We start from the raw sequence: 13,504 nt of genomic DNA on the forward strand, positions 1-13,504 counted from the left end.
TCGGCGCGCGCGACGAAAAAATGGGCATGGTCACACACCAGAAGGGGTGTGGCTACGCTCCAGAAGGGGTGTGGCCACTGAAAATGGCCCACAGTGCCAGTTACATTGCCCCACAGTGCCGGATACATGCCCTACAGTGCCAGTTACATTGCCCCACAGTGCCGGATACATGCCCCACGGTGCCGGATACATTGCCCCACAGTGCCGGATACATTGCCCCACAGTGCCAGATACATGCCCCACAGTGCCAGATACATGCCCCACTCAGTGCCAGTTACATTGCCCCACAGTGCCAGTTACATTGCCCCACAGTGCCAGTTACATTGCCCCACAGTGCCAGATACATGCCCCACAGTGCCAGATACATTGCCCCACAGTGCCAGATACATTGCCCCACAGTGCCAGATACACTGCCCCACTCAGTGCCAGATACATGCCCCACAGTGCCGGATACATGCCCCACAGTGCCAGATACAATGCCCCACAGTACCGGATACATGCCCCACAGTGCCAGATACATTGCCCCACAATGCCAGATACATGCCCCACTCAGTGCCAGTTACATTGTCCCACAGTGCCGGATACAATGCCCCACAGTGCCAGTTACATTGCCCCACAGTGCCAGATACATTGCCCCACAGTGCCAGTTACATTGCCCCACAGTGCCAGATACATTGCCCCACAGTGCCAGATACATGCCCCACAGTGCCAGTTACATTGCCCCACAGTGCCAGATACATGCCCCACAGTGCCAGGCCCCACTTGGTGCCAGATACTTGCCCCACTGTGCCGCCGGACCCCCCCCCCCCCCGTCACTCACCGGCCACTGGCTTGTTGTTATGTGAGGGGAGGAGAGCGCAGCGCCTCTCCTTCCCCTCACCGCTCCAGGTCTCCGGCGGCTGTCTGGCCCCGGTTCGCTAGCCAATCAGAGCTCGCGGACTGGCAGCCAGTCAGGAGCCGGTCCGCAAGCTGCCAGCACTGCTAGTGCTGGCAGCGGTGGTGAGGGGAGGGAGAGATGCTGCGCTCTCCTCCCCTCACATTTAGGGTTGACGGGGGCGAGTGGGGCATGATGCCCCTCTCCTGGGCCTGCCAGGGCGCCCAGGGCACGTGCCCCACTCGCCCTACCCTAGATACGCCTCTGATGGAGACCCACCCACCCTCACAGCAGCAGCATCAACAACAGAGACCCATGTTGTGGATCCTGCTCGGATTTATCCCTTTTATTTAGTAGGTGCATGTTTATACACTGGCCACCAATATTTATCCCTACCGTGCACATTGGTCACTAATGTACATCCCTGCACTGGCCACCACAATTTTTATTCCTGTGCCTGCTTTACATATCCCTAGTTAGGCCAGCCCCCTAGCACCCTATAGTCCAGCCCATCAGATAAATCAGAGGTATAATCAGGGGTGTAGCAAGGGTGGCTACGGCTGCAAAAACAGTTAGAGGGTGCCCTGCCGTCTGCCACCCTCCCTTCCCACGGCCCGCTGTACAGGCAGCTGAAGAGCAGGAGGAGAAAAAGTAGAAGAGGCGCACACTGACTCGGAGACTAGGTAGGGAACGGGCAGGCCAGAGGCAACAGCAGAAGACAATGACAGCCGGCACATGCCAGAGCTCTGCCCGCCCTCTTTATAGGTCTGTCAGCTTGTAGCTGTGTAGCAGGGTTACTTCTGTCCGGCAGCTCCTCTCTCTTTCCTGGAAGCTACTTTAGATGCTGCAGCAGATCCCTCTGCCCTAGCTGCTGCAGCACCTCTTTCTGCACCAGCTTCTGCAGAACCTCTTTCTGCCCCGACTGCTGTAGCATGTCTCTCTGCCCCGGCTGCTGCAGGACTTCTCTCTGCATTGATGCTGCAGCAACCCTCTCTGCCACTCAGGCTGCTGCAGCACCTTTCTATACCCCTCAGGCTGCTGCGGAACAGCTCTCTCTGCCCCTCAGGCTGCTGCGGCACAGCTCTCTCTGACCCTCAGGCAATTCTGGGACATTATTTTTCTTGAAGCATAGTGGGATTATCAGGTCTGGGATGGCAGTTCTAGGGTATTATTTTCATTGAGGCATTGGAGGATTATCAGAGCAATTTAGGTGCATAATTTTCATTGAGAGTTTGGGGAGGGGGGATTTAGGTCTGCGGCGGGTCATATTTGGGGCATTATTTTTATTGAGGCACTGAGAGAGTATCAGATCAGGGGGGTCAGTTTTAGGGCATTATTTATACTGTATGGTGTAATGTGAATTGGTACTATTCTGTGGCCATGCACCTTCCCAATGAAGCCATTATTTATTTATTATTAGCAGTTATTTATATAGTGCACACATAGGGGGTCATTCCGAGTTGTTCGCTTGTTGCCGATTTTCGCAACGGAGCGATTAAGGCAAAAATGCGCATGGGCATGGTTCACAGTGCGCATGCAGTCAGTATTTTACCACAAAACTTAGTAGATTTACTCATGCCCGAACGAAGATTTTTCATCGTTGAAGTGATCGGAGTGTGATTGACAGGAAGTGGGTGTTTCTGGGCGGAAACTGGCTGTTTTCTGGGAGTGTGCGGAAAAACGCAGGCGTGCCAGGAAAAAACGCGGGAGTGTCTGGAGAAACGGGGGAGTGGCTGGCCGGACGCTGGGCGTGTGTGTGATGTCAAACCAGGAACGAAACGGCCTGAGTTGATCGCTATTTGTGAGTAGGTCTGGAGCTACTCAGAAACTGCTAAGAAATTTATTTTCGCTATTCTGATAATCTTTCGTTCGCAATTCTGCTAAGCTAAGATACACTCCCAGAGGGCGGCGGCTTAGCGTGTGCAATGCTGCTAAAACCATAGGGGGTAATTCAGAGTTGATCGCAGCAGCAAATTTGTTAGCAGTTGGGCAAAACCATGTGCACTGCAGGTGTGGCAGATATAACATTTGCAGAGAGAGTTAAATTTGGGCTCCCGGGAAGCTGTCGTCGGAGTTCAAGGGAATCCTATGCGACTTGAAGCCTCGGATAAGTCGCAGTAGTGTATGGAATGGATAAGAAGTTTCCTGATGAGCTTGTCTAACTTAGCATCATAAATGGGTCGCTGGTTATTTTGCCAACTCTAATCATCTGTCACATGGGTAGTCCCCTCTTCAGTGCCGCAGGATGGTAGCTATTCGCACACAGTAAAAAAAAATTATCTGTGGGCATGGAAAACACCACTAGTATATAATTCCTTTTATATGGTGCAGTCGTGGTCACTCATATTTGTCTGGGGTAGGAGGGGAACCAAGGGTCAGTGTCGGAGGTAGGGAAGGGACAGAATGAGTGGCAGTGGCTCACTGACCCCCTCAATGCATGCCCTCCTCAGTGAGGCAGATGCGATAGCTGTCTTGCCTGGTGCTTTTTCATTGCAGTGAATGCACTAGTTTTATTGCCTGCAGCGCTGTACTCCAGGCAGTTTCTAATTATCAGAGGAGAGGCTGAGCTTGTCGCTGCCTCATCTAGGGAAGCAAAACTCGGCATCGGGATCAGCCGGATCCTGGATTTTGGGCCAAAAATTTTGGGATTTGTGGGATCAGGTCGTGTGGATTCAGGGTTTCCGTGAGGAGACTGACTACGGGAGCCCGACATCCGGAATACTGTTGGTGAGCGCAGGGCGTCCCCTCGCGGGTTTGCTGCGCTCACCATGCTTCAGGTCCGGTGGCGACTTATATTCCCATCAGGTGGTGGCATGGACCACCATCCAAGTGGGGATTTCGGCCGGCGGTTGGGATTCCGACCGCCGATATTTCACTTGGTGTTGGGATTCAGGCGTCGGTCTCCTGACAGCCAGCATATTGAATGCCTCCCGGTTATGCATGTGCAGTTTTTTTTGTTGTTGCTGGGTAGTAGTGAGCAGGAAGATCACAATGTGCAGTCCCACGTCAGCCCCTTTAGCCATGCCTACCCGCTTAATTGGAAGACTATAGTGCCGAGTGGCCGTGTTGTGGACTGGCATTTCAGTGTCACACAAAGGCATCGGCCCTGCGGCCCGGGTTCATTACCATTGCTGGGAGTCGGAAGCCGGGACTAGGGAGTGGCATGATGGGAGTGCACAGATGGTATCTGCAGAGGTGTAGCTAGGCACCATGGTGACTGGAGCAAGGGTATGTTTTGGCGCCTCCTTCCCCTGTACTGAACTGGGGGCATAGCCAACATGTGGGTGTATGTTACATTTGAAAAGAAACAATATTTAAAAATATTAAATCGGTGACAGGGCCGGTTCTATACCCTCTGGAGGTCAGAGCAAAAGTTTCCTTTTTGGTGCCCCCATGTTTAAAATAGGGTCAGTGCGTGCCGAAGACTTGCAACAACAATATAGGGGCATGGCAATATGGACGGTGTAATGGTTAGCATTATTGCCTCACAGCACTGAGGTCATGGGTTCGATTCCCACCATGGCCATAACTGTGTGGAGTTTGTATATTCTCCCCGTGCTGGTTTCCTCCGGGTACTCCCGTTTCCTCCCACAATACAAAAATAAGGGTAGGTTAATTGGCTCCCAACAAAGATGAACACTGTTGTGTGCGTGAGGGCGGGCAGAGCTCCAGCATGTGCCAGCTGTCAGTGTCGCCTCTGGCTTGCCCTGTTACCTACCTAGTCTCTGAGTCCAAGTCAGTGTGCCCCTCATCTGCTTCTCCTCCTCCTGCTCTGCGTCTATCAGTACAGTTGCCCACGGAAAGGAGGGGTGGCAGACAGCATCGCACCCTCTAACTTTTTTGGCGCCCGGAACTTGCGCTCCACTGGAGCCACCCTCGCTACACCCCTGGGTATCTGTGCTCCTGCTGCTGTCTGCCAGTGCCACACTGCCCACGCTCAGTGAGACAGTGTCTATCTTGGCCTGGACCGCTAAAGTGCACCACACTCTGCTGCTCTGCTACAGGCAAGTCAAGCTGAAATTAGGCAACATTCATTTTTCCCTGTGGGCCTGCACTGCTGGGTCAAGAATGTTATTTTATTTTGCATTATCCTAATTTAGAATAATACAAAAAGATATTTGAAATACAGATCAGTGGTAAAATATGAGGGTGACAGGTGAAGCTTTGCCTTCCCTGGGATATAAATGAGAACTAGGTTGGCCAAACTGTAGTTAATATAAATGACAAGTGTGTTTGTACTTATCTGAGTTCATAAGTAAAATTTCCATATTAAGATTTCCACTAATGTTTACATGGATTTCAGTACGCAGCCTTAACCTACTGTATGCAATTTAGACTTTAAAATAATACAACATTAGCCGAACATTTTAGAAATCAGAATGTAAACACACCCCATGTTAGGTTATTAAATCTATTGAATGCTATGAAGCAAAGTAAAAAGAGTACTAAACGACCATGTGAAATACGTACTATACAGTTGTACAGTGGTGTTTGTTGTGCATACTGAATGCAGAATCAGACGCCCTCTTTTACTCCTCCTACTTGGGCGCTGTCCACTATTGCAGTGCTGATCCGGAGTGACGTCTGCCTTAACTGGTATTGGCTAGCCTGGCCGCTTCTTGTTTCCTACGGGGACGCGCATGGCGTTTATCCAAATTCTGGAAATGTGGCACAAAACATCCTCAAGAAAGTAGACGCAGCGCTGAGACATGATCTCTCACAGTACTGCGGAGGCCACGTTCATGACATTTGTATGCACTTTACAAACTTACAAATAAACGCAGAGCATTAAATGAGTTTTGTAGACGTCACAGGATGGGATGGTGACATTTGCTGTCTATCACATTCTGTACGCATTGGACCACTGACCTCCTGCTGTATAGAATTCTACTACGTTTTAATGCTGTTAAGGCTTCTATCTGATTAACAAAACTGGTTTAAAGGTTTGAATGTCATAAATATACTTTGCACTAAAGTTTGGTAATGGATTCCAGTGGGGTCTCAGGAATCCCCGTGTTCTCTCTTGTCGTGCGTTGTGAATTTGGACAAGAGCTATCAAAGATCACTATCTATCTATCTATCTATCTATCTATCTATCTATCTATCTATCTATCTATCTATCCATTTATATATACATGTATCAAACTGTATAAAAATATATACAGTATATATATATATACACACACACACACACACACACACACACACACACACACACACACACACACACACACACACACAGTCAAGAAAAAGAAGACCCCAAAGTAAAATAATATCTACAGTAAGACTTTAGTCTTTTTTTTATTTCACAAAATATTCTACTGTAATATTCTATTCTGCTCTATTTTATATTCTATTTTATAATCTATTATTCATAGTACTGTATGTGTAATGTAAAATATTTGTCAATTCACAGTAAAACAGTTATTGGTCTATTTTTACTGTTCAGCTTGCCAAAATTGCTGTTACTGCCAAACACTGATTTTAGATCATATATTTGTAAGGTTGCCTCGATTACCCAATCTGTTTCAGTAAACACCGTAAAAACATGTAATCTGATGAATGAATTGGTAAATACTTTCGGCACCATGTAGAGGTGCAACTATGAGTTTATCCATTACACTGTATTTAGTATCACTGATATTAACCAACTCAATGAGCGCTTAAACACCAGGGCCCAAATGTGTTTTCTAAGTACAGCTGACTAGCTTCCTCGTAATACAGCTTTCTAAACAGTAGTTTGTCTTAACAGGTATTGTAGTTTTCTAAACAGGTATTATAGTTTTTTCCACTACAAGCAAGGAATGGGTTAATACAATTGTACAGTAGTGTTACTTTGAGAGAATAAAATTGAAGCATATTTGTGTGTTAGTAGAGGTGCTTTGTGACAATGTATCGCCCATAAACCATGCTGGCAGTGAAGGGGTTAGCGTTGGATCCCTGCACTGCGCGGTGTCATGTTTCAGCACCTTGGAGAGGTTCCATGCGCGCTCCCGCGCCCCAGCACCATCAGCAGCAGCAGCAGCTCAGCTCTCTCAGGGAAAGCGGCGACCGGCCAGGGATCTTCTTCTTCTTCTGCTGCTGCTGCCTCTGTGACAGGCTCTTTATTGGGGACATCTGCGGGGAGACTCAGCCAGCTGGTGCATGCTACTCCAGCAGCAACAAGGCGGACACTTCTCTTTACTAATATGGAGGAATTCCTGCAACGCGCCAAATCCAGGCTGGTGAGTACATTTCATTGTTTTGAATTGCAAAATAGGCAAAAATCACGTATAGTAAGCCAATGGTAGTCACCATGTATTCGTTTTGTAGAGAGTTGTGACAGTTGCGACTGTGATAGTTTGTTGCGCACACACAGCCCCACCCAGAGTAGTAGTGGATGGGGCAGCATCTGTAGTTGAGCAGGAGTTGTAGATGGCTGTTGTGATGTCATGCTGCTGCTCAGTTTCAGGCGATGCTGAAAACCCTGAATCTAAAAAAAAAATGTAGTGTGCATATATTACTTTACAGTGTTATCTGAGTGTACTTTAAGTCTATCTGCATAATGCTGCACAACCCATTTTTCTCTCACTTCACAAGCTATTGCATAACTGTACTCAGATATCTATGTAATTCAATTACAGAATGTATCAGTCCGCACGTGGTCATTATCCAGTTTAATACTTTTTTCTTTGGTCATACATGGCTTATATTCTTTGTACTAGTAAGTAAAAGATTTATAGTTTGCTAAGCACTGCGCTAATGCAGAAAATTAACCAGTTCCAGAATATATGTAGAGATTGAAAATATCCATATAATGTCATCTATTTTGAGCCTTAATGTCCTGAGTATTTAGTTTATCTTTAGTTACTACTACATTTTCATTGTTTTTGTTTTGTTTTGCCCCTTTTATATGCATCACTGGCTGTGGTGTATGCAGTTATTGTATATACATTTCCATACATCTATACATACAACAGTAATTTATTTATTTATTTATTATTTATTAGCAGTTTCTTATATAGCGCAGCATATTCCGTTGCGCTTTACAATTAGATCCTATCAGTAATGATCCTATCTTATCTCAAACATTCATTTTGTTGCAGTATGTATGTTTTATGATGTGACAGTGATCCCTTCCTCTTTACATAGATGTCCAGTGTGTCCCTTTCCTTTCTCATTGCCTGTACTTCATGTAGTAAGGCGAATTTCCCATTAGGCATGTGCCTAGGGATGTCACTTGTTAGGGGGCTGCACTTGGATGCTTGTGTTGGTACTGTCAGCCCAAAAAGTACTAGTAACTGCAAAACAGTTCCAATGCACTGTACCATATGGCATCTTGAATGGAGTGTTAACGGGTAAGACATGCACATACTGCCCCTGTAAGCTGTCCTACTTAGATATGTATGCATAATAAAAAAAGAAAAAAAATATGTCATAGTTAGTGGCTTTTTTATCAGTCTATTAAATTTGCTATCATCAAATGAGTCCTTATAACCAATCAATAAAAAAAATAAAATTAGGCAGGCAGAAAGGGGTGGGGGCAGCCGTTACTGTTGTGCCTAGTAGCACCCTCACCCCTAAATCCACCCCAGGTAGTAAGGACTCACACTATGGGGTTGCTTGGTAGGTTAATTGTACGAAATGTACCCATTACATCTTATATCAATGAAGTGTGTTGTCTGTTTACAGACATGAAGCAGGCAATTTACCAGATATTTTCTCCTTTTTACCCCACTAATGTCACTTCTCTGGATACAGAAAAGTTTGGTTTGTTGTTGCGATTAGAACAAAATACTGGGCCATGTGCCATCAGAACTCATGAATGAGTACACAACATAGAAAGAAAGGGTCAGCATTGGATTTCACCCCTTGGCTCTTAGGTATACAGTATCTCTCAAACAGCACACCAAAGAATCAGGACATAGTCCACGATTTCAGAATAAAATGAAGGCATTAACATTTATGCAGGAAGCAAAACAATTTATTAGTACAACCATATCCACCAGGTCAGTATAGTGCAATACAAAGTCCACTTATTTGCCATTATTTAACTAGCTTGCAAACTGTCATGAGTAAGGTCCTCTCTACTTTCTGTCTGGTACAGTGGAGTTCTGTTGCTTCTACAAGTTAATGTTGATGGGGATAATGTAAACAGAACAGCGGGATGTGGCAGTCCAACATGAACACTAACAGTCATTTCAGGTGTTTACACATGATTTCTGAAAATATGTTTTCATTCATTTTAATAAAGATTACTGTAAGAAGAAGGTAAGATTGTTTTTATTATTAAATGCAAGAGAAACAAAAGTAGCAATCTCAGAAATCCAACAAGCTTTGAGCTGCTATTTAATTCAGTACCTAGTTCCACTCCAAGTTGGAATATGCTCTTGTTCTTATCCCTTGACGATAAATAAATCTGGATTCTTGTTACAGGATCTTTTCTTCCTCTACAAGGCCTACTATGACAATTTAGAATAATACTCCTATAATGCAGCCTTTTATCACATCAGCCGATTGATTTAAAAAAGTCTCATGGTCAATGTTATTACGTATAAACAGTAAATAGCTAAGGACACACTTATTGGGACTTAGGTAGGAAAAACTCCCCATATTTGATAGATACTGATAAATAGAAAAGCTCAACCTTTTTACCCCCCAAAATTTCATACTGTAGGAATTTTGTTTAATAAATGTCACGGATGTTTTTTTTTAATGACTTTATGCTGAGGAAATGTGGGTGAACATGAAATGTGGGTGAACATGATTCATACAGGTGCTTACTGGAAAATATTAGTCTGGGGGGTGAGTAAAGAGTACCAACCCATGAGCAGTGGCCCTACCCCTAAACGCTAGTTTTATATACAGAATTCAGGGGCTATTTATATTAATGGGGTAACCAATAAAAGTGACTCCCTTTGATGGAGCCTATTTATCAAGCACCAAACTGATCCTTAGATGACATTACAAGAACTGTAGTATTTACAGTACAATGGTTTTATCAGTACTGTCGGATGGACAATCAGGATGCATGCTGTACAATTGTAGTTTATGAATTTTCCAGAATAGAGGTGTGAAGTGTAATGTACCAGTGGCCTCCACAAGGCGGTCTGGTCTTCGCTGCACCCGATCAGGTCAGAGGATAGCCTAGGCTCAGAACCAGGAAATCACAATGTACGGTACAGGGGTCAGGCTGAATCAGGTCAGGGCAGTAGCCAAGGTCAGAACCAAGAAATAACTAAATCTTGCACTGAGAGTACACTAAAAACACATGCTACAGTTAGGAATGGAGCCTCATGCTCTGCCACTTGTCAGTACTCACTTTTATAAGGAGGTGATTTCAGGTTTGGTGCTGAATACAATGCATCTTTCAGTGTGCATTCCCTTTTACATTTTAGATAGAGCAGTGCACACTCCCCTATGTGAGCCGCGGCCATCTCCAGATAGGGGCATAGGAGTTTTTATAATGGGTGCCCTTGGGTCCAGGGGGGCCCACACCATACACACTGCACCCATTTTTAATACTTATCTTTCCGGAGTCCAGCTTTAGGCAATGCAGTCTCTGCAAAAATTGCCACGAAAATGGCCACGGCACATGCTCAGTAGCCAAATTGGTCTCCAGAACATGGCGGATGCCATGTTTTCGGAGACCTGCACATGCGCAGTAGACTGTGGCACAATGCCAGAGACTACTGTGACGTACAGAGGAGGGGGCCCATCCGGAGGTGCACACTGGCCCCCTCCTCTGTTAAAACGCCCCTGGAGAGGGGGGTAGCAGGAGGGGGACTGTCAGTCCCGGGAACTTTACTGCTGTGGGCACAGGTTGCAACAATTAAGTAGATATTTCCTGAAAAACTATTTCAAATTCACTATGGAAGGCTACGGAGGTGGGGAAAATGACTCATAGGGAAAAGTTTTGTGTTGGTCTGTGCTTATTAAGTGATTTATACCTGGGGCTAAATGTAATAATCTCTGAGTTGCCAGAGGTGTGGGACTTTCTTTGAGTTTGCCCATTTTTTTTAAAGCAGCAATCATTTGCAAAGCATAACAAGGTGGTCAGGATGACAATGCTAATTTATATAGGTAATTGTTTGTGGTCATGCCCTATGGTTAGAACCTTCTAGCTTTGGGGCTGAAAATTTGCTCTGGATCACTTAATTTATTACCTCTTAATTTTGCCTGGGACATACTGGGAATAATACTAACTGGTCAAAGAGTATCCGGTGGTTGTCTCAAACTCTTATTAGCAATAAACGCAGATGCAAAACCTCCCACAAAATATACTAACGGTATGGATTCAGCCAGAGGTGTCACCTTTTTATTTTTTTTAGGGAAAGCTGTTCTACTTATTCAGAATGGATTGGCTTGAGACTTCTTTGTTGAAAAAGTCCAGAGTTGCTAGGTTTTTTGAAGTTTGTGAGAGCAACATATTTTTACTTATTGCACAAACAAGGCTATTGCTTACTCAATGTTTCTCTAACGTCCTAAGTGGATGCTGGGGACTCCGTAAGGACCATGGGGATTAGCGGCTCCGCAGGAGACTGGGCACAACTAAAGAAAGCTTTAGGACTACCTGGTGTGCACTGGCTCCTCCCACTAAGACCCCCCTCCAGACCTCAGTTAGATTCTTGTGCCCGGCTGAGCTGGATGCACACTAGGGGCTCTCCTGAGCTCCTAGAAAGAAAGTATATTTAGGTTTTTTATTTTACAGTGAGATCTGCTGGCAACAGACTCACTGCAGCGAGGGACTAAGGGGAGAAGAAGCGAACCTACCTAACAGGTGGTAGTTTGGGCTTCTTAGGCTACTGGACACCATTAGCTCCAGAGGGATCGACCGCAGGACCCGACCTTGGTGTTCGTTCCCGGAGCCGCGCCGCCGTCCCCCTTACAGAGCCAGAAGCATGAAGAGTCCGGAAAATCGGCGGCAGAAGACTTCGGTCTTCACCAAGGTAGCGCACAGCACTGCAGCTGTGCGCCATTGCTCCTCATGTACACCTCACACTCCGGTCACTGATGGGTGCAGGGCGCTGGGGGGGGGGGGGCGCCCTGAGGGCAATATATGACACCTTGGCTGGCAAATCTACATCATATATAGTCCTAGAGGCTATATAGATGTAAAATTACCCCTGCCAGTATTCCAGAAAAAGCGGGAGAAAGTCAGTTGAAAAATGGGCGGGGCTTCTCCCTCAGCACACTGGCGCCATTTTCTCTTCACAGTGCAACTGGAAGACAGCTCCCCAGGCTCTCCCCTGTAGTTTTCAGGCTCAAAGGGTTAAAAAGAGAGGGGGGGGCACTAAATTTAGGCGCAATATATGTATACAAGCAGCTATTTGGGGAAAAATCACTCAGTTATAGTGTTAATCCCTGCATTATATAGCGCTCTGGTGTGTGCTGGCATACTCTCTCTCGGTCTCCCCAAAGGACTTTGTGGGGTCCTGTCCTCAGTCAGAGCATTCCCTGTGTGTGTGCGGTGTGTCGGTACGGCTGTGTCGACATGTTGGATGAGGAAGGTTACGTGGGGGCGGAGCAGAGGCCGATAAATGGGATGTCGCCCCCTGTGGGGCCGACACCAGAGTGGATGGATAGGTGGAAGGTATTAACCGACAGTGTCAACTCCTTACATAAAAGGCTGGATGACGTAACAGCTGTGGGACAGCCGGCTTCTCAGCCCGCGCCTGCCCAGGCGTCTCAAAGGCCATCAGGGGCTCAAACAACGCCCGTTACCTCAGATGGCAGACACAGATGTTGACACGGAGTCTGACTCCAGTGTCGACGAGGTTGAGACATATACACAATCCACTAGGAACATCCGTTACATGATCTCGGCAATAAAAAAATGTGTTACGCATTTTCTGGCATGAACCCAAGAACCCAACCCAACCCAAGTAGGCATATGAACAATCCATCATAGATCGAAAACGAACAAAATACGCCAGAGACAAAAAGGACTTTGCCTCGGGAAGAGTTTTCAAATGGCAAAGGTCTAACTGGAAAAGAAATACAACCCAATATACAGGTGAATATTCATCCTCAGAGGCGGAAACATCTGGAACAGAAGACACTGCTGACTACATACCCGACAAACATTTGGGATCCAGAGGACAAGCAAGTAGCAGCCAATATAATCCCTCCCCCTCTACTACCTCTTCCATTTCTTTTTTAGGGAACCCCCGAACAGGGAGGGTACGAGGAAGACAAAGAGGAGGAACACGAGGAGGGGGCGGAAGAGGAAGAAGAGGTCAGCAGCAATGGGATTTCTCACCCCCTCTGACCCGAAACACACAGAGGAGATGACAACCACCAGTCTCTTGACTAAGGTGGAAAACACACAACATGATAACAAACTCAAAATCATCAATCTCTCCGAACATATACTCACAGATGCACAAAAATCCATATTAAGTAAAGGTCTGACATTTTCTCCCACAGGACACTTTGAAAGGTTCAGATGGGAGAAGGACCTGAAACTATTTGGAAGGAAATTAATACTGACAAAACTTTACAGTGATAAAACAACTCCCACTACTACAAGAGGAGAAACCCCTGAAACAGAAGAAACCGCAATCCCAGATCTTCAAGCAATGGAGGAAGAAGCACTGGCTGCATTACATGAATTACAACAAGACCAATATGGGTCAAATCGCACGGAAC

General features: G+C 46.1%; 1 protein-coding gene across 11 annotated transcripts in view; it reads left to right on the top strand.

The window, feature by feature from the left end:
- The first annotated feature begins 6,858 nt into the window (after positions 1–6,858).
- The window catches only part of PRUNE2 (prune homolog 2 with BCH domain), a 553,043-nt gene continuing 546,397 nt past the window's right edge, over positions 6,859–13,504 (top strand). For 10 of the 11 annotated variants that reach the window (XR_010171909.1, XR_010171914.1, XM_063913838.1 and 7 more), the window contains exon 1: positions 6,861–7,098. Coding sequence is in view for 9 of the 11 variants with exons in the window: in XM_063913838.1 (XP_063769908.1) it covers positions 7,063–7,098 (36 nt within the window). In the remaining 2 variants the exon portion in view is untranslated. Of the gene's footprint in view, positions 7,099–13,504 lie in introns of all 11 variants that reach the window. The other variant, XM_063913844.1, reaches the window with a different exon arrangement.

The sequence above is a fragment of the Pseudophryne corroboree genome, chromosome 1, assembly GCF_028390025.1.
Source record: "Pseudophryne corroboree isolate aPseCor3 chromosome 1, aPseCor3.hap2, whole genome shotgun sequence".
NCBI lineage: Eukaryota > Metazoa > Chordata > Amphibia > Anura > Myobatrachidae > Pseudophryne > Pseudophryne corroboree.